General features: G+C 44.8%; 8 protein-coding genes across 8 annotated transcripts; 3 read left to right on the forward strand and 5 right to left on the reverse strand.

Annotated features, from left to right (window-relative positions):
• Window positions 1-326: 326 nt before the first annotated feature.
• On the forward strand, window positions 327-986 carry V1516DRAFT_684618 (uncharacterized protein; the record flags this gene model as incomplete). The annotated part of the gene is made up of 1 exon (XM_066923570.1): window positions 327-986. One exon carries the CDS (start codon window positions 327-329, stop codon window positions 984-986), a length of 660 nt encoding a protein of 219 aa, XP_066777807.1.
• V1516DRAFT_672401 (DBR1-domain-containing protein) lies at window positions 918-2,325 on the reverse strand. The gene has a single exon (XM_066921738.1). The coding sequence runs from the start codon at window positions 2,217-2,219 to the stop codon at window positions 1,017-1,019; it is 1,203 nt and encodes a 400-aa protein (XP_066777808.1). The 5' UTR covers window positions 2,220-2,325; the 3' UTR covers window positions 918-1,016.
• V1516DRAFT_672402 (chorismate mutase) lies at window positions 2,220-3,339 on the forward strand. Its single transcript, XM_066921739.1, has one exon. It carries the CDS (start codon window positions 2,467-2,469, stop codon window positions 3,244-3,246), a length of 780 nt encoding a protein of 259 aa, XP_066777809.1. The 5' UTR covers window positions 2,220-2,466; the 3' UTR covers window positions 3,247-3,339.
• Window positions 3,199-4,812, reverse strand: V1516DRAFT_672403 (ZPR1 zinc-finger domain-containing protein). The gene has a single exon (XM_066921740.1). It carries the CDS (start codon window positions 4,720-4,722, stop codon window positions 3,316-3,318), a length of 1,407 nt encoding a protein of 468 aa, XP_066777810.1. The 5' UTR covers window positions 4,723-4,812; the 3' UTR covers window positions 3,199-3,315.
• Window positions 4,813-5,041: 229 nt separating this feature from the next.
• Window positions 5,042-6,578, forward strand: V1516DRAFT_621896 (uncharacterized protein; the record flags this gene model as incomplete). Its single annotated transcript, XM_066919551.1, has 2 exons — window positions 5,042-5,078; window positions 5,137-6,578. 2 exons carry the CDS (start codon window positions 5,042-5,044, stop codon window positions 6,576-6,578), a joined length of 1,479 nt encoding a protein of 492 aa, XP_066777811.1.
• Window positions 6,579-7,521: 943 nt separating this feature from the next.
• On the reverse strand, window positions 7,522-10,246 carry V1516DRAFT_663286 (uncharacterized protein; the record flags this gene model as incomplete). The annotated part of the gene is made up of 2 exons (XM_066920498.1): window positions 7,522-9,267; window positions 9,338-10,246. The coding sequence occupies 2 exons, from the start codon at window positions 10,244-10,246 to the stop codon at window positions 7,522-7,524; spliced, it is 2,655 nt and encodes an 884-aa protein (XP_066777812.1).
• Window positions 10,247-11,547: 1,301 nt separating this feature from the next.
• V1516DRAFT_237993 (uncharacterized protein) lies at window positions 11,548-13,516 on the reverse strand. The gene has a single exon (XM_066918782.1). It carries the CDS (start codon window positions 13,179-13,181, stop codon window positions 11,823-11,825), a length of 1,359 nt encoding a protein of 452 aa, XP_066777813.1. The 5' UTR covers window positions 13,182-13,516; the 3' UTR covers window positions 11,548-11,822.
• Window positions 13,517-14,507: 991 nt separating this feature from the next.
• V1516DRAFT_238097 (uncharacterized protein) lies at window positions 14,508-17,079 on the reverse strand. Its single transcript, XM_066918783.1, has 2 exons — window positions 16,907-17,079; window positions 14,508-16,821 (listed from the first exon to the last, which is right to left on the reverse strand). The coding sequence occupies exons 1-2, from the start codon at window positions 16,936-16,938 to the stop codon at window positions 14,892-14,894; spliced, it is 1,962 nt and encodes a 653-aa protein (XP_066777814.1). The 5' UTR covers window positions 16,939-17,079; the 3' UTR covers window positions 14,508-14,891.
• Window positions 17,080-17,329: the final 250 nt, after the last annotated feature.

Consider the following 17,329-nt stretch of genomic DNA (forward strand, 5'->3'; position numbering starts at 1 on the left):
ATAATCTCTTGCGAGCAGTTTCTGCGAGCAAAGTTTATGTCATTGTGGTAAACGTCTCCCATAAAGTGAATCTACGTAGAACAACTGTGAACTAGGATTTGTTTATTAATTAAACAAATACTGGGGATCTATTTCTGCAGATAGTCTTGCGGCAGAACTTGTATTTTGTTAAAATCGTGGAATATTGGTTTTGAACGCGAGGAAACATTAAGGTGTAGCTTAGGTGGGATGTATGCACTAGGAATGAGTTTGGTCGGGGATAAACTAGGTTAGCTGTCCGGCACTGAACTGTTCACAATCTCGGCTTTTCACTGAAATTAAGGCAGATGAGTGTAGCTGAACGAAAATTGACGCGAGAATTAATAGAGATCGATGAATCAAAACAGACTGAATTAAAATTGGTGTTCCAGCAATCCAGTGCACATCTACTTTCAAGATCGGCGCCGAGTGTAGCTGCTCACATCTGTAAAACTTTTATACAGACAGCTAAATCGAATGAAATTGTTTTACCCAGTCAATTGTTGCGAAGTTCATGTGGTGTTTGCAATTCTGTGTGGATTCCGGGATATAATTTACTTGTTTTATCTCGTAAACGGAGGAAACTGAAAAATGCGGCAAGAACAGCGAAATTGATCAATTGGAGAACAGACACAGTTGCTGATAAAGGATCGGAGCTATGTTATATTTGCTTGGCTTGTGAAAAAGTGACACGGTTTGCATATTCCGACATGGATAGTAAACTAGAAGTGATGGATGAGAAACCAACCAACGGACGCCAAATTCCCGAATCTGTCTTGAATATTTCATCAGAAACTGAAGGCAAGACAACCAGCGGACAATCTAGTCGGAAGAGACAAAAACTTAGGAAACAAAATACTTTACAAATGATGTTGGCCAAATCAAGAGCTGAGAAAGTTGCCAAATCTACGAACCCGGGACCATCGGGAATAAATCTAATGGATATGATGAAGTCATCAGATAAATAATACATTACTATACATGTATATATACAGAGATTAGGATTCGCTCAAGTCAGGCCGGAAAATTTTGTTTTCTATTTGTAATAATTTGCAGAACGCGGCGGTTTGATTATTGTTATAAGCAAGCGGAGAAGGCAAGTTTCGAATATTTTTGGCATCGCTATGGTCAGCTATCGGAGCAGTCAACTCGAAATTCAACGGAATATAAAGCTTATCCATACTGCATAGATTTTTCTCAATCCACTCCCGCTCATCGGCTATGGATGCAACCACCTTATTTCGTTCTTCCGGTGTAGAGTATAAAGACTTAGTATCACGATCCAACGGCATGTTCGAATTTGTTGCGCGAATAACAGCTAGCCAGTCCGGATCATACTTAAGACTGAATAAATCGGATTCCAATGAGGTTTGAAATTCCAAGACTTGCAAAAATTGGCGACGTGGGAGACACTTGTCAAGAGCTAGAAAACGAGTTTCTTGAAACCCTGGTGCAGCTTCGGAGATTTCAGTATCATGTTTGTAAATAGCAGTATATTTGACATGCAAATGAGCTGATATCCAATATTGAGGTTTGAGGTGTCGTAAAAGGAGCATGTTGGGTGGAGATCCCAGGTCTTCGTTGTCGATGTCGGCTTTGAAGAAAGGTTTGCGCGTCAGTAGAGCATTCAAGTCTCCGTATTTTTCAATTCCTTGTGGCCAGTCATGAGATACCATGATATCAACTGGTTTGGATGTAGTGGACGAGTTGGCATTATATAGTCTTTGAATATCGTATTGACGGATATGATATGCTGAACGCTCTGCCCCTCGATAATACGGAACCCGTTCATGATGTCCCCAGTTGTAATGGGCCTCGCTCCATGTTCCTGAAACTAATCCAATTCGAATGCCTGCAAAATCAAGAACATTTGCTGCACCGGCGTAATAGATGTTGGGCGCTACCCAACCGCCATGGTATAGCTCCCACAGATAGTTTGAAGCTTCATGATTTCCACCGACAAATATAGTCAGTACAGGAGCGAGCTTTTTTCCCGAATAATAATCTGCAAAGTCGCCGAGACGGAGATATTTTTCGGGCACCGCCATGCATTTCAAGTCTCGATAATTTCGAACAGCTTGGAAATCGCCACCAATAATTAGTAGATCGATAGGAATCTCGAGTTTCCTAATTGAATTGTAGATTTTATCGAGTTCACTGTGACAACAGCCTTCAAAGGCTATTCTAACTTTCCGAGTCATATTCGTTATTTAAATTGGAGTTTTATTTACTTGAATCAATATTTTCATTTTCTATATGACGAGACAGTGAGAGTGCTAGAACTGGTATGGAATTTGTGTAGTAGAAACAGAAAAGGCCGTTGAGTGGGAATAGAGACGATCGTAATTCCAGGTCGGCGCAGCAACCTTGTTTTTCATAGCGAAGATCATCTTCATCTTCCAATTTGTTTCCTTCAAGTTAGATAATATTCAATCGAATCTGTTTAAAATGGATTTCTTGAAACCGGAGACTGTTCTTGACTTGAAAAATATTCGGCAGGCGCTGATCAGGATGGAAGACACGATTGTATTCAATCTGATCGAGAGAGCAAAGTTTCCTAGGCAATCGTCGATTTACCAGGCAGGAGCATTTGCAATCCCTAATTTCGAAGGCTCATTCGTAGATTGGATTTTGAAAGAAGAGGAAATTGTTCATGCGAAAGTACGCAGATACGAATCGCCTGACGAAGTTCCATTCTATCCTGATGATCTACCAAAGCCTATTTTACCATCAATTGCATATCCGCCGTTGTTGTATCCTGATCCGAACAAAATCAACGTCAACGATAAAATCAAAGAATTTTACACGCACGATATAATCCCTAAGCTTTGTCGAGAAGGCGAGCAAGCCGAGAATCTTGGATCAAGCTCGCTGTGCGACGTTGAATGTCTACGGTCGCTGTCTCGGCGAATTCATTTTGGCCGCTTTGTCGCTGAGGCCAAGTTTCAATCAGAGCAAGATCGGATGATAGCACTGATCAAAGCTCGAGATGCAAAAGGACTTGATGAATCAATCACAAATGCAGCTGTGGAAAAACAGGTCTTAGCTCGACTGAAGCGGAAGGCGGAAACTTATGGACTAGACCCGAGTTCGTCGGCTGCTGATGCGGCAGCCCGTCGAGTCGATGCAGATACAGTTGTCGAGATGTACAAAAATTGGGTTATTCCACTTACAAAAGTTGTTGAAGTGGAATATTTATTGCATAGATTAGATGGACTGGATTTGTGAAGGACGTAACGAAATAATAGTTTGATTGATGCATTACAAATATATATTAAGCTAGATCAAACAAAAATATTATACATGCATATCCGCCAAACCTAAATCTTCATTCTGCTCCTCAGTACGATCGAATTCCTCAATAGTCATATTTGGATCTGGATCGGGCGCATAAACATTCTGTAGGTAGCTTGCCGATAGCGGATCTTCTAGAATCAACGTGAATTTCCGTTTTCCTTCAATAGCTTCATTCAACCCATCTAGAAACTTTTTCCACCGTTCCTTTTGTTCATCTGTCATTGAATCTGAAGAGTCTTGAAAAACACGCATATCAAGCTGTTCGCTGACCTCTCGCAACAGACCTTCCACAGTAGTGAATCTTCCACCCAAAGTTCCGGCGGTAAGATCTAGATTCAGCTCAGGAATATAAAGCGCACAAGTTTCACTCTTTAAAATATCGCGAGCCAGATCCTCAGGGTCATCCACAATAAGCTTGATTCGACGACCTTTTTCAGGGATTTCACCTCCAGTTTTAACCTCATTGCTCTTGTAACCGCAGAAATCGCATACAGTGCTCATTAGAATTACTTGCTTAAAATGGGGGATATCAATAAGCTTCATATGAGTATCGCATCGACGTAGACAGCTTGGACAAGTGGCTTGAAAGGTATGTATCTCATCATTTGACATTGTAACCTGCTCTTCCTCGTCATTGTTTCGAACAGATTCTTCAGCTGCCTCAGTCTCAGTTTCCGTTTGCGCATCCGCATTTACAAGACCCAGTGACTCATTTTGTTCAGGCGTACGTTCATATTCAGTTTTACTCCATTTCGTATGTGGTTCACCCGGGCGCATTTCGATCCATGAATTTCCGGCCGGATCATCGGCCGTGACTTTGAAAGGGAACTTATTTCCCTTCAGCAAGTCGGCAAGTGTACTCAAAAACTCTTCGATCTTCTCGTAGGCTTCAGGCTGAGAAAGTTTCCGAGCCGGTTGTTCTTGGCTGAGAGATTCCGATACTTCTGTCAATAGGCCTTCAATGGTGGTCAACTGACCACGCTGGTGAGGAATCGTAAGTGCGACATCTGTAAATGTGACATCACAACTCTCGGACTTGACAACTTGTCTATCCATATCGTCTTTTGACTCGACGATGAACGTGTACTTCGCACCCTTTGGTTGAATTTCAGAGGCCGGCTGAATCTCTGAATTTCGGAATCCACAATGGGGGCAATAAAACGACATCAAAACTACTTCTCGGAAATACGGAATCTGCGTAAGCAACAGCCTTGTGGTTCCATTTTGTTCACAATTCATGCACAGCGATTCGATTTCTTGAACTGCCTGAGGTTCATCAGCAGCGGTATCTGTTACCGGTCCGTTTTCTTCCGACTCTGTGTTATCATCGGCATGGTCGGTTGTATCAGGAACCGCCGCAATCTGCTCAACTGCTTCGCCAACAGACTCAAAAAGTTTCTCCGACATTTGAAGCTAAAATTTAACTTGAGCTGTCCAACTCTGAATGCTCGCGAATTTTGTTTCAGACTCAGATTCACGCTCTCACTCTAAATAACATGGAAAAAATCTACAGAGTTAATGCCAATTTTCTAAAACTTTCTGATGCTAAAGTGATGAGCCGCTGTAACTGCGGATTCAGAATGAGGTGTTAGTGTGGCTTCAGGGGTCGGGGCAATGAACATGTCCACGTAGGTTTGATTCGAGAACAGTTGTTCATTGTGTTCTGCATTTTCGATTTGTTTCGCATAACTCGGCGAACTTCACTTGATATTACGAGGTCGAGGCGATGAGAATTGCATTTGTTCACCCAGATCTGGGAATTGGTATTTAGTTGCTGTCCCTATACAGAGAGTACATGTATGAGTTCTAACTTGCTAATAGGCGGAGCAGAGAGACTAGTAGTAGATGCTGCTCTGGGTCTGCAAGAATGTCAACATGCAATCACGATCTACACTTCGCATTGCGATTTGAGCCACTGTTTTGATGAAGTCCGTGACGGAAAGGTTCAAGTAGTTGTCCGGGGCGATTTCCTACCAAGAAGTTTGTTTGGCGGCCGGTTCGCAATACTGTGTGCGATTGCTAGACAAGTTTACCTAACGGTTTGGCTGCTGATCAATGAGAATAACACGTTCGATGGAGTATTTGTGGATCAATTACCAGTAGCTGTGTTATTGATCCGCATATTTGCAGATCATTGCGCCCAATTATACGGCCGTTCTCGAAAAACTAAGATTTTGTTCTATTGTCACTTTCCAGATAAGCTATTGAGTACCCGAACTTCGCTAATAAAAAAAATATATCGGATTCCGTTTGATATTTTAGAATCAATCTGTACAGCTTCCGCTGATACCGTTTTAGTGAACTCCAAGTTTACGCAGTCTGTATTTCAGCAAGCCTTCTCGTCGATTTCAACGATTCCTCAAGTTGTTTATCCTTGTGTATCTGTCGATCCCCCCCCTCCAGTTGATCAGAAGTTATTAGAAGGATTGCTTCAAAGCGGCAAGTCAAGCGTTGTTTCGGTGAATCGATTTGAAAGAAAGAAAAATATTGAGCTGGCGATCAATTCGTATGCTCGATTTAGTCAGCGTGCAGACTTGTTTGACTCGTCGCTATTGTTTATCGCTGGAGGATATGACGAACAAGTACTAGAAAACAAGGAATACTTAATTGAATTAACGCTACTCTGCGATCGTCTGCAATTAACTCATACAACTATATTTCATTTAGATGAAAACTATCCACAGATATTTTCCGCACTAGAAACCACGCATGTCATTTTTTTACCCTCAATTTCCACAGCAGCTCGAACGTCGTTAATCCGATATTCTAAAGCATTAGTATATACGCCGACCAACGAGCATTTCGGGATCGTTCCTTTAGAAGCATTACTTTTGCAAACGCCAGTTTTAGCTACAACCTCTGGAGGCCCTTTGGAAACGATTCAAAATCAATCTACAGGTTGGTTACGAGACGCGAAACCTAGCGAATGGTCCCTTGTGTTGGAATATGTATTCAATCCTCATTCTACAGCGATATTATCGGCGATGGGTCAAGAAGGAGAGCGATTCGTGAAAAACACATTCACAAGACCACAAATGGCCAAGCGAATTCAGGCCCAATTTTTAGTCGACAACGCGGCTTCAGCGCAAGAGTCGAGCAAAGCGGTAGTACCGGTGTTGCAACGTTTCTTCTGGTTCAGCTTATTGTCTTGGGCTGTGTATTATTGCAAATATGGCTTTGCCATTAGACTACCTACTCATTTTGATTTAGTGGTTGGACTTGTCATTGTAGTCTTGATTTTTCTTGCCATTCCTAACTTTTGAATTGATAACCGGTTTTGGAAGTGAAGCAAGTCGGATATGAATACACAAGAATGATTTATAACAGCCAGCACAAATTCAAGGACAGGAAGAGCAACAAGGATGAACGAGCAAAGAGGTTAGGTTACAAAAGTAAACTAAACGTCGTCCAGAAAAAGAACACCTAGCATCGGTGTCTAATAAACGTGGTGCTCATGGACATGGACATGGACATGCGGGAATCCCGATTATCAAGGACATCAGGAACTCCAGCAAGACTGCAGAAACAGTAGCTTTAGAACAATAACGTATTGGCAAATTTTTTTTTAGTAAATCATTATTTTTCGGTTCATAGTTCTTGACTACAAAACAGTCGGAATTTGATTGAAGACATTTAACTTCGGGGTAGTTGACCAATCAACCAAGCAATTGAAAGAAAATACTCTGATTGAAAACACTCAAGAGCGGCTCTAATATTTGTCTTCATCATATGATAGAGAAGGAGAATGAATAAATTTAAAAATCAGACTATAAATTGTTCGGATGTGGAGGAATTTGTGAGTTAATATATTAAGCAGATCAAATCTTTAAAAAAGTCTTCGGATTCGTTGCCAACTTCACAAAATGTTCTAGATCAGCTAGAAAAGTTGGTAACAGCAATAGCCAAAGTATACATAAAATAAGACGCATATACTACAGATATATATAATTTTAGGTCACATATATTAATACAAACACTATAATAATACATTGTATATTCCAAGTAACCCAACTAGCCCAGCAACTCAGAATCTAAAATACACATTATTTAATTAATCAAAGCCATTACCAATAGAACAAAACACAATAAAAACAAAACGGTGAATAATTAGTGTTCAATAACGCCCATTTTTGAAGTTGAGTTGAACTCTAGTTGAATTCAGTGATTATGAAAAAAGAGAAAGGCACTACTATCGGCAAATAAATGTTAAAAAGAAGGGTCATCTTCTTTGGAAATCCTGTCCATGTCAGCATCAAGAATATCCCGCAGCAAAGCATTGGAATTGTATTCACTTCCTGCAGCTATCGTAGCCTTATCATAAATTTCTTCAAATGATTTTGGAGATGTCGACGCAGGAGCTGAAGTTAATGCGCCCTTTCCTATCCGGAAAAAATAACGCTGAAGCGATCGAATTCCTCGAATATATCCTAAATCTGGCTGATCTGGATGTCGCGGCGGACAAGGAGCATTTATTAGGACTGGGTCACCAGCGACGACACATTGAGCAAAATCAATAATTCGAAGATTGATCTTTCCCTTCGGATTCGCGGCGTCGTACATGAGCAACAGCGAAGATCCATAGAGTCGATATCCGATTAATCTACTTATTATGGTCTCGATTTCATGTAATTTGCGAAGAATCCGAGGTACATGCCTAAAAATCGTAGCACTTTCGTCAGCTCCTTGATCAGTCAAAGACGAATATCCAGTGAGAAACTCCCGTAAACAAGTTTGGAACTCATCACCCTCACGTAGCTTCCGACCTTCGTACTTGTCGCGATAGATGTAGGTCTGTGTTCGAGCATTCCACACCTGCATACCACAGACGCGTACTCCGAGTCGACGAGAGGTAGTTGTCGCGCATTTCTTCATTTGTGATTGCTGTTTTTTAGCCGTCGCCTCCACTCCGTATTGGCGTGTGCCCATCTTTAAATCCAATACACAAGGATGTACCATATCTGCGGTAAGATCCTCAAGTAATAGAAATCGTTCAATGCGCGTCTTCTTGTGTATCCGCTTCGGCGATTTGCTACCGCTATCCGGCGCTACATTGGATGTCCGCGGAGAATCTAGAGGGGTTGAGGCTGGACGGGTACGCAGCTCTGGAATATCATCGATTGGAAATAAAGTGTTATCATCCCGTCCTGTGCTACCTCCCGCAGGAGAAACATCTGCACTAGTTTCTCCATCGCTGACAGCGGAAGTGGCTGGAGCAATCTGAGGTGATCGAGAAGCGCTTAATCGACGAGGCGATGTTCCATTCCGTATCCTCCGACTCTGACTGTGAATATTATTATTGTGATGATGGTGGTGATTATGATGATTATTGTGTTGGTTATGTCTGTCGTTGTTTGAAAATGAAGTCACTCGTCGATGTGAAGACTGGGAAGCAAAGACTTCCTTCAAAACTTGCTCTTGGAGCTGCCTGTTGATTGTGGTGGCACCAGTAGTTACATATGTCGAACCAGCGAAAGGCGAGGTAGTTTTGCGAGAACGGGGAGAATCAGATAACTCTTGAGAAGGAGAGGTCATCGTAAGAGGGAACCCAGAGTCCTCAGGAGCCGAGGATGAATACTTACGAATGATCGATTCGGGGATTATATGGCGATTATCGTTGAACACAACTTCGGGAAAACGCTGTTTATCCGCTGTTCCTTCAGCAGGGGTCATGGAATGTCGTTTACTACCGCCAGGTGTACCAGGGTTTGATCCTGGCGCCGGAGATGGATTTCCAGAAGTCGAATTGAGTTGATTATCCTGGGGATCAGCCTCATCGTCTTCGGAAGATTCAACTACATGGCGAACGTTCAAAACGCCGATATACTTTGGCATAAACCTTAGAAGATCGCTATGATTTTCCTCGACAGCTTCGTACCAGAGATTTTCTCGCTTTGCCATAGCTTTACAAACAGCTCGGTGGCTGAATCTGAATAACGCAGTGTGTCCACCGACCTATAACGCTCATGTTAATATACCAGTGCGCGGTGAAAGCAAATATAATCTGAGAAATCGTATAACCTACCTGATGCTTATATGGAACAAGTTCAATAGACATAGGAAGAACTTCATCTTCCGACTGGTCATCATCATCGGAGGAATGGTCGTGTCTGGGCTGTTGGTGAATAATGTAAGTAGCGGAAGCAACGTCGTTAGGGGTGCCAACGATCTGAGAATTCCGCCTTTCAGATTTGGATTTCGAAAATGTCGTGGACTTGTTGCGAGTGTCTGCGCGCTCAATTCGATCACCATGTTCAAGAATTGGCTTTTCTTCGAGATCAAGATCGTCAACAGATTCAGGAACCGAGCCAAGCCTACGTGAACGATCTTCTGATTTCCTCCTGTTCTTACTCCGGGATTTGTTCGCTTGTTCGATTTCGGCTGGTCCTAGTTTGGATTGTGGCTGTTGTGTCTGGTGATCCAGCGGTTTGTCGGCACGGAAAACACGCAAAAGTTGTGAAGCCTTCCGAGCTCGAGTATGATAGCCTTCGGCTGCTGCTGCCGCGTCGGCAGCAGCTTGTGCATACCTCAAACGAGGCGAGACAACTTCTTGCTTTTCATTCAATTCGAGGTCAAGCGCTGGAGGACCCAGAGAAATTGATAGATCCGCGGTTGAGTTCTCCAGATCATTGAGCATCTGAGCTTGATCTGAATCGGGGCTGAATTCTGGCGAAACCACGGGAGAAATAAACGGAATTTCGTTCGGCGTCGCAGTCGCGGGTAGACTAAAAGTAATCATTGGATCTTGCTGGAGCCTCGTCGTCGATGGGACCGAAGTTCCTGCCGTCGGCACCAGCCCTGAAGCCTGGACCTTGTCGGTCGTCGACTTGGGGTCGCTCTGGTGATGCTTCTCAGGCTCCAACATCGGGGATCCGAGCCGTGCTATCGGCGGAGGAGCTGGCAAGGGACGCACAACGGAGCCATGCTCTTGCATTGTGCTGGATCGTGGAATAGCAACGAAAAAGCCGTGGTTGCAGCAGACTACTCGGAAAGCAGAATTATGGGTAAAAGGAGCCGGACAGCCAGGCGAAGAAAACTACTAGAATCCGAAAACCGCACAATCGGCAATGTTCTCAGATTTGTGTTGCCGCTTGGCCTGCAATGTTCATGCGCTGCTCCGGTCTGATCTCGAAAGGACGAAGACAGATAAAGGACGTCGAAGAAAAATTAATAATAAAAATAAAAATAAAAAAAGATGCGACACCAAGATGTTCCTTGGGGGCAAAATATCTCGAGGAACGTGGATCGCCTCGCGATGGGACACGTTTTCCAGCAGCTGGAAGAAAGCGATTCCAGGTTCGAAACGCTACAAATCGGAGCGCAGATTTTACGCAACACGCAATTGGAAATAGCAATAACACGACAATGGCAATGACTATCGAAACAAAAACAACGGCCACAATAGAAACAGATTAGCCAATCGCTCAGAACGTTCTCACCGTCTGTACGAATGCAGCAGAAGTCAGTCTAACTTCTCACTACCAGTGACTCTCTCACTCTGTGCGTATTTAGCAACTCTCTCAGACGCCCAGACTGAGTGTATAAAAGGCGAACAATAAGCAGGCAGCAACTCAGCTTACCGAGAAAACCTCCGCCAGTTTGGTCCCAAGTCGGACACCCGTCCTACAAAGCGAACAATTGCAAACCAGCCACTAACCTCTCGCCTCGCCCCCACAACACGCACACAACACCCTCGACGCCATCCACTCCGCGCCCTCTGATCCACCACGTGAACACCATCACGTGGAACCCCACGTACCCCACGTTTATGTTGATGCGTCACGTGGATCAGTCCACGTGAGTGTCCGCACTCGGAAGATGAGAGCGCCCTGGAACGCGCGGCCAATCAAGATCTGTGGAATGGAGCCGGACAGAGCGCAACGTTGGTTGCCAGAAGCATCGGTAGTAAACATAAATAAACATGTACTAAACCACAAGCAAATGTAAATAAATAGAAACATGCCAACGCACACAACGGACAACCATATCTAGTTAGCCCTCACGCGCACAGCCATCATAGATCTCACGAACACTGCCATCTAGAATATAATATCCATAGTTTTATTGAGTCTAATACATAGAAACATCTCGATATCAATAATATAGAAAAAGTAACATAGTATAATAGGGGGGTCATCACAAAATCATTTCATACAAAATATCAAAAAAATCAACACGCAACAAAAATGTAGACGAACAGGCGAGCCATAACAAAAATAGGGAAAATATAAACATTCTCAGATCCGAGAAAAGTAAACAAAACATATTTGCTAGTCACAAGTCCACTGAGCTCGAGCCATAGAATTCATGAACTGGTCCCATGCAGTACGTAAGTAGTACTACCAGCACCACCACGGCACTAGAACCAGTCCGAATCATAGCATAAGGATCCAAATATAACATAATAGATAATCTCACACTAAAGGAACGTAAAAAATATACACTTTCGAGGACCACATTTAGCAGTCTCGAAATAGGAGCACAAGCCACTCAACCAAGATGTTGAAGATCTAGTAAAGAACAAAGTTTGCACTGCCCGACGTGACCGAGACAGTACATCCATTTGATCCACCAGAGTAAACACCATCAACATATGAGCAGTCACCATTAATGGTAGATCCCTCAGTGGCCTCGATCTTGACATTGAAGTTCGCGTTGCCATTGGCATTAGGATTGGGGATAAGAGACAGGTAGGTGATACCATCGACATATCCAGCACCAAAGTTAAGAGGCGCATAGTTGCCGACACCAGCCTCACTAGTACCCCAGACACATCCATCTTCTTCAGAAACACCTGCGTTGTTGACGTAGTACTGGGCCGACGTAAGCTTACCCTGCCAAGTGTAGTACGACTCCTCGTCAACAACAGTAAGAGGAACAGTGGAACCACCACCAACAACAGTCGGAATATCCATGTTTTCAGTACCTGGGTAATCTGTACGGCAAATAGCAACAGACTCGCTAAGGTTAGACACAACATTGGCAGACTCAACACCCCAAACGCAGAGGTAGTCAGTGTCAGTGTTGGTTCGGTAGAGGTAGCCATTCGTGCAAGTAAGACCACCACGAGACTCGCCATCAGCAGGCTGGCTGGAAGGCCACTGAGTCTTGGACATACCCGGCTGGCATGCGTAAGAGCAGAGATTTCCCTCACCGCAAGACGAGGCAGTACCGGAGTTCTCGGCGGTGGAAACCTGAATACCAGACCATCCACCAAGACCAATCCAGTCAACAGGAATAACACCCTGTCCAGACGGGAAGGTGTCGCAAGAAACAGTTCCGTCGACAAACTTCTCAGTAGGACCAGTGAAATCGGCAAGAAGATCAGACGAAACAGTGTAAGTTCCAGTAGCCTCAGCAGCAGAAGATGATGACGAAGAGGAGGAAGAAGTAGTAGCAGTGGAGAAAGTAGTGGAAGAAGCCACAGAAGTAGAAGAGGAAGTCGAAGATGACGAAGTAGTCTGTTCAGTTGAAGTAGGTGCCTCATAAGTAGACGAAGAGGTCGTAGAAGTAGAAGTCTCAGACGAAGAGGTTGTGTCCTGCGCAACAGCTACAACGGCAGCAGAAGTGGTGGACTCAACAGGAGCAGCAGAGGTGGTAGACTCAACGACGGCAGCGGTAGAGGTCTCGCTTCCGGGCCCGGAGATGATATTTCCTGCAGCGTCGACAATGACAGTGACATAGGCGTAGACATAATCAACGGCACGCTTCTCAACTTCAGCACGACGCTGGGCCTTCTCGGCACGAGCGCGGTGTCGGTGATGGGCGTGTTGGATGCCCCCGTGAGGAGCATCGAGAGCTGCAGCAGTGGCAGTGGCAGACGCAGCAAGAAGAGCCAAGGAGGCAGAGGCAACGGTAGCGAATTTCATGATTGCAAGAACGTAAGAGTTGGACTAAACGAATTCGATTGCGGGAAGTTTTGAGTGCAGAAGAAAATCCGGAGAAGCTGAGCGCTGGGTAGTAGTAGCTGAAACAGAAGCTGAAACTTGGCTGCGGGAAATATAAAAAAAGAACGTAAGGGAGCAAGACAGCTGGCCTAAAAGAGTGGAGGACAGAGTTGCACCTTTGGAGGATCGGCGGAGCGAATAAAAAAGAGGGAAATTCAAGAGATAAAACTCGAGAGGACAATTAAATAGAATGGATCTATAAGGAGAAAAAAAACGAAGGAAGGAGAAAGGGAAGAAAGGGAGGATGGCGATGTAATTTAAATAATAACTCGCAAATTTTAGGGAATTGGCCCTCGACACTAGCCGTTGCTCTGTTGGCGCTCCTCAATATGGCCACGAGTCAGCAGCCAAGCTGTTCGTAGCCACTTAGCTTGCCGATTGTTAGTGCCAGAATGTGCGCATATACGTGCAGAGTCTAGCACGCCATGTGGAAAGTCTATTAAGATTGGAATTTATCTCCCAGAACGGCAGTCGATAAATACAATATGCCAAATTGGTGGCGATGAGTGGCGTGGCTCGTGGCTTTACGCTGGACTCCTGGTTGTCATAGCGACCAGGGTTACTGCCGCATCCGGCTGGCCCTTGGCCCTAGATGTCTTGTTATGTTCTGGCAGGGTATTTGTTCCCTCCTAGACCACCGATCTTGGACAATTGGGTGGATGTAGATGAGGATCGATTAGACGCGCTCTCGAGGGGACCTGCCAAACTGAGCCAGGTGGAGAACGATACTTTCAATATCCTGACCAGTTCTGGTTTTTTTGCGGTGGACAATTCTGGGGTAGCGAGTTGCCTTTGCAAGCAGTCTTTTTTTTTGCCTCTTGTCAGCCTGATTGCCACTATTCTATTCTATTTGCTTGTGTTCTGAGAGAAGATAGACAGCAGCTGCTACGTATGCAGCTGCTGCTGAGGCTACCTTTCTCTAGTGACTGAGGGACTAGACGTCCACATGAGCGCTCTCTCACACGACAAGCTTCTTCTGCCCATCCCGACCTGTCCAAACAGACTTTCTTACTCCAGCTAGATTCTGCAGCTCAGATTGGCAGAATGCAAATCCAATAAAAAGTTTAAATCAGGCAGGTAAATTGCGACTTTCTTGGCCCAATTTTAATTACATTTCCTCGTGTTGTCCCAGTTGGGCTTTTTTCAGTCTCGTTCTCGGCCAGCCGCAAGATTGACTTTTAAGGTTTTCAGTGCCAATAACCTTTCCTCTTTTGGGAAACCCTGGACTCCTTCTCTGTGTCAGAACAATCATTGTGGTCTGCCCTCTCCTCTAGACCAGGGTCTTCTCTCAGTCTGTCAGTCTGTCAGTCTGCCCGCACAGCTAGCTCCTGGACTAGTTGGGTTAATTGATTGTCTTAATTAATATTGCCATATAGTGCTGCTCTAGCTCTTATTATTATTCGTATTTACATAAACCTATCCAACCCTGATGTCGATTATATAATATATTGCACCCAATATATTTCTCATCCATTTCCATCAGACTGGACACCTTCCTCCATGACTGTCCACGACTGTCCACGACTGTCCACTGCCCTTTGCTCCTTTCCTCTGTTTGGTTACCAGTGTTGTGTTCTCCACTTCAGCAGATCTGTTCTCCGTACTAGAAACTAGCTGCAGCATCCCGCAGCATCATTCGTCGGCAGCCTCAATAGTCCCTCCGCTGCCTGACCGTGGCGTACCGTAGCCATCTTCGAGATATAGATTGCCATGCTTAGTGCATCCCGGACAGCGGCAGTCGTCTGTACACAAACACTGCGCGCCTGGAACGGCGCAGGCGCTCGTGAGATAGACAGAAAACAAATTGTCCATTTCTTCGGGACTTAGAATCTCGTTCCCCGCAGCTATGCTTCCCTCCCCCTCAGGACTGGTCATTTCCGAAGATGACCCTCCGTCGCTACTGCCAGCAAAACCGCCCACACTCACGCTCGCTGCATTCGCAACAGCTATTGCAGCAGCGGCAGCTGCTGCTGCTGCTGCCGCTGCTGCTGCGTGTCTAGCTGCTTGAGCTTCATGCTCTTTCTGCATCTGCAGCAAACTGAGCTGTCGTGAGAGCAAATCTTGCTGAGACATCTGTTCTCGAAACTGCAACGATCGGTGCGATCCTCGTTGGTGGTGTTGCGAATGGTGCTTATGCTTGTGCTGATGCCGCCGCTGCGAGGAAACATGGGAACCTGGAATATCCCCTCCTTCTAAACTCTCCTCTCGTGTATTGTACATTCCTGGTGGTGTAGTAGCTTCATTTCGTCCCGATCCAGTGTGAAAGGGTGCATAACTGACAACTCCAGAGCGCGAGCTGTATCGTGTGAGCATCTCCACTTGACTTGATGTCAAAGTTGTAGCTGGAAGTTGAGTATTTTCAGCATCAACGTAGTAGCTCGTCTGTCTGTCTTCCATATTTGACCGCGGCGCTCTGGTAGCATTGTTTGAGACTGCATTCGTGTTCCGATCTATCGAGCCGGGAATTATCAGCGAATTGTTTTGTGAGCCCTTAAGATAGGACTCAAGACAAAACAATGCTTCATCATAGAGCACAGTCGGACTACTTATGCCACTGTAATCGATTGCAAATTCGGGTGAAGTAAATTCTTGGAGTGGAGAGGTTTCTTGTAGCGGTTGATGTGTAACTTGTGTCTGTGTTGCATGTCCTTGATTATTCTGAGCAATTGGTCCAAACAACTGATCGGTAACTTCATCAATCGACTGCTCACTCTGAAAGGGTGCTTGCGGCGGTGTAGGTGGAGTAGGTGTGAGTGTCACCCCGATCGTTTGAGCTTCTGGAACTAATGGCCGAACAATAGCAGGACTATATGCATTTGGTTTAAGAACAATTGATCTCAGTTTAATCGGTCGTATTCGTTTTGACGCATTCTCAGAGCTGTCGTCCTGGATGCTACTGTCTTCTTTCACAATTTGCCCTCCTCCTCCGCCACAACAAGATGATTGTTCGATTTCTGGTGCCCTAGAACTCAACTTAGTTTTTAGTTGTCTAGGGACTGGAACATCCTCTATTGACGTTCCCGTTTTATCATATATAATGCGTTGCCCAGTCGCTGTACGGCCCTCTATCTTTGTCCCATTAGCATGGAGTGTCGTAGATCCCGGCTTGTGAGCTGGACCACAACATGACTCGACAGTTGCTACACTTTGCTTTGCTCCAGCAGCGCAACATGAATCCGTATTAGGAGTAGCAAAGAATATTGGGCGTATCTTTGGTTTCAGCTCGGTATTCGTACTGACTTCCAATGAGGACGATAGTTCGGAGGTATCCAAGATTTTTCTCTTTCCTCCTCCCTCAAGTTGCTGGAAAACTGGCGCCGGATGATGTATAGACGATGAATCTTCTCCTTCAATATGCTGGGGACTCGTGGAATCGCCGACTGAGGAAGAAGCGTTACGCGGAAGGATAATTGCGGCAACTCCGCATTCGCATGTTCCATCGGGTAAAACCGCTAATCGATGATTACACTCCGACACTGGTCGACCGCGCTTCCGAACTTGAACAAGAGGTCTCTGGCGATGTTTACAAGTCGATGACCGATGGCCACGGATGCAACGAATGCTGTAATATCACGAAAGCATTTGATTAGCAACCGAAATCACAGAACAAAATTTGTCAGCGACAAAACTGAAATACAAATACATACCAAGCGTACTTTTCTCCGTCGACCAGCAGCATATTAGCGCCCTATTACTGCTGCTCTTGCTTAATGATATTCCAGCGCGAACAATTCCAAAACAACAAATTCAGCAGGCTGGATAAACACAGCCGGCCGGTTGTTTCTCTCAAAACCTGTATTGAACGCGTTCAAATCCCTTCTATGAAACAGAAAGGATAAATTGTGGCTCAACCACGTAGCTACCTGCTCTGATTGCTCTGAGAATTAGGCTGACTAGTCTTACGGTCTGCTGGCCTGCTGATGGACTTGTACAGCTATAACAGAATATAGACACTGTCGCGATGCGTAATGTCTGCTGTCTTCTCACGGGCAAAGATGCCAGTAGGCTTGACGTCAGGGTAATCAACAGCAATGAACAGTTCTCTGGTCCAGCCCTAGATATGGCTGCTA

The sequence above is a fragment of the Lipomyces oligophaga genome, assembly GCF_038497815.1.
Source record: "Lipomyces oligophaga strain CBS 7107 unplaced genomic scaffold V1516scaffold_3, whole genome shotgun sequence".
Lineage (NCBI taxonomy): Eukaryota > Fungi > Ascomycota > Lipomycetes > Lipomycetales > Lipomycetaceae > Lipomyces > [Lipomyces] oligophaga.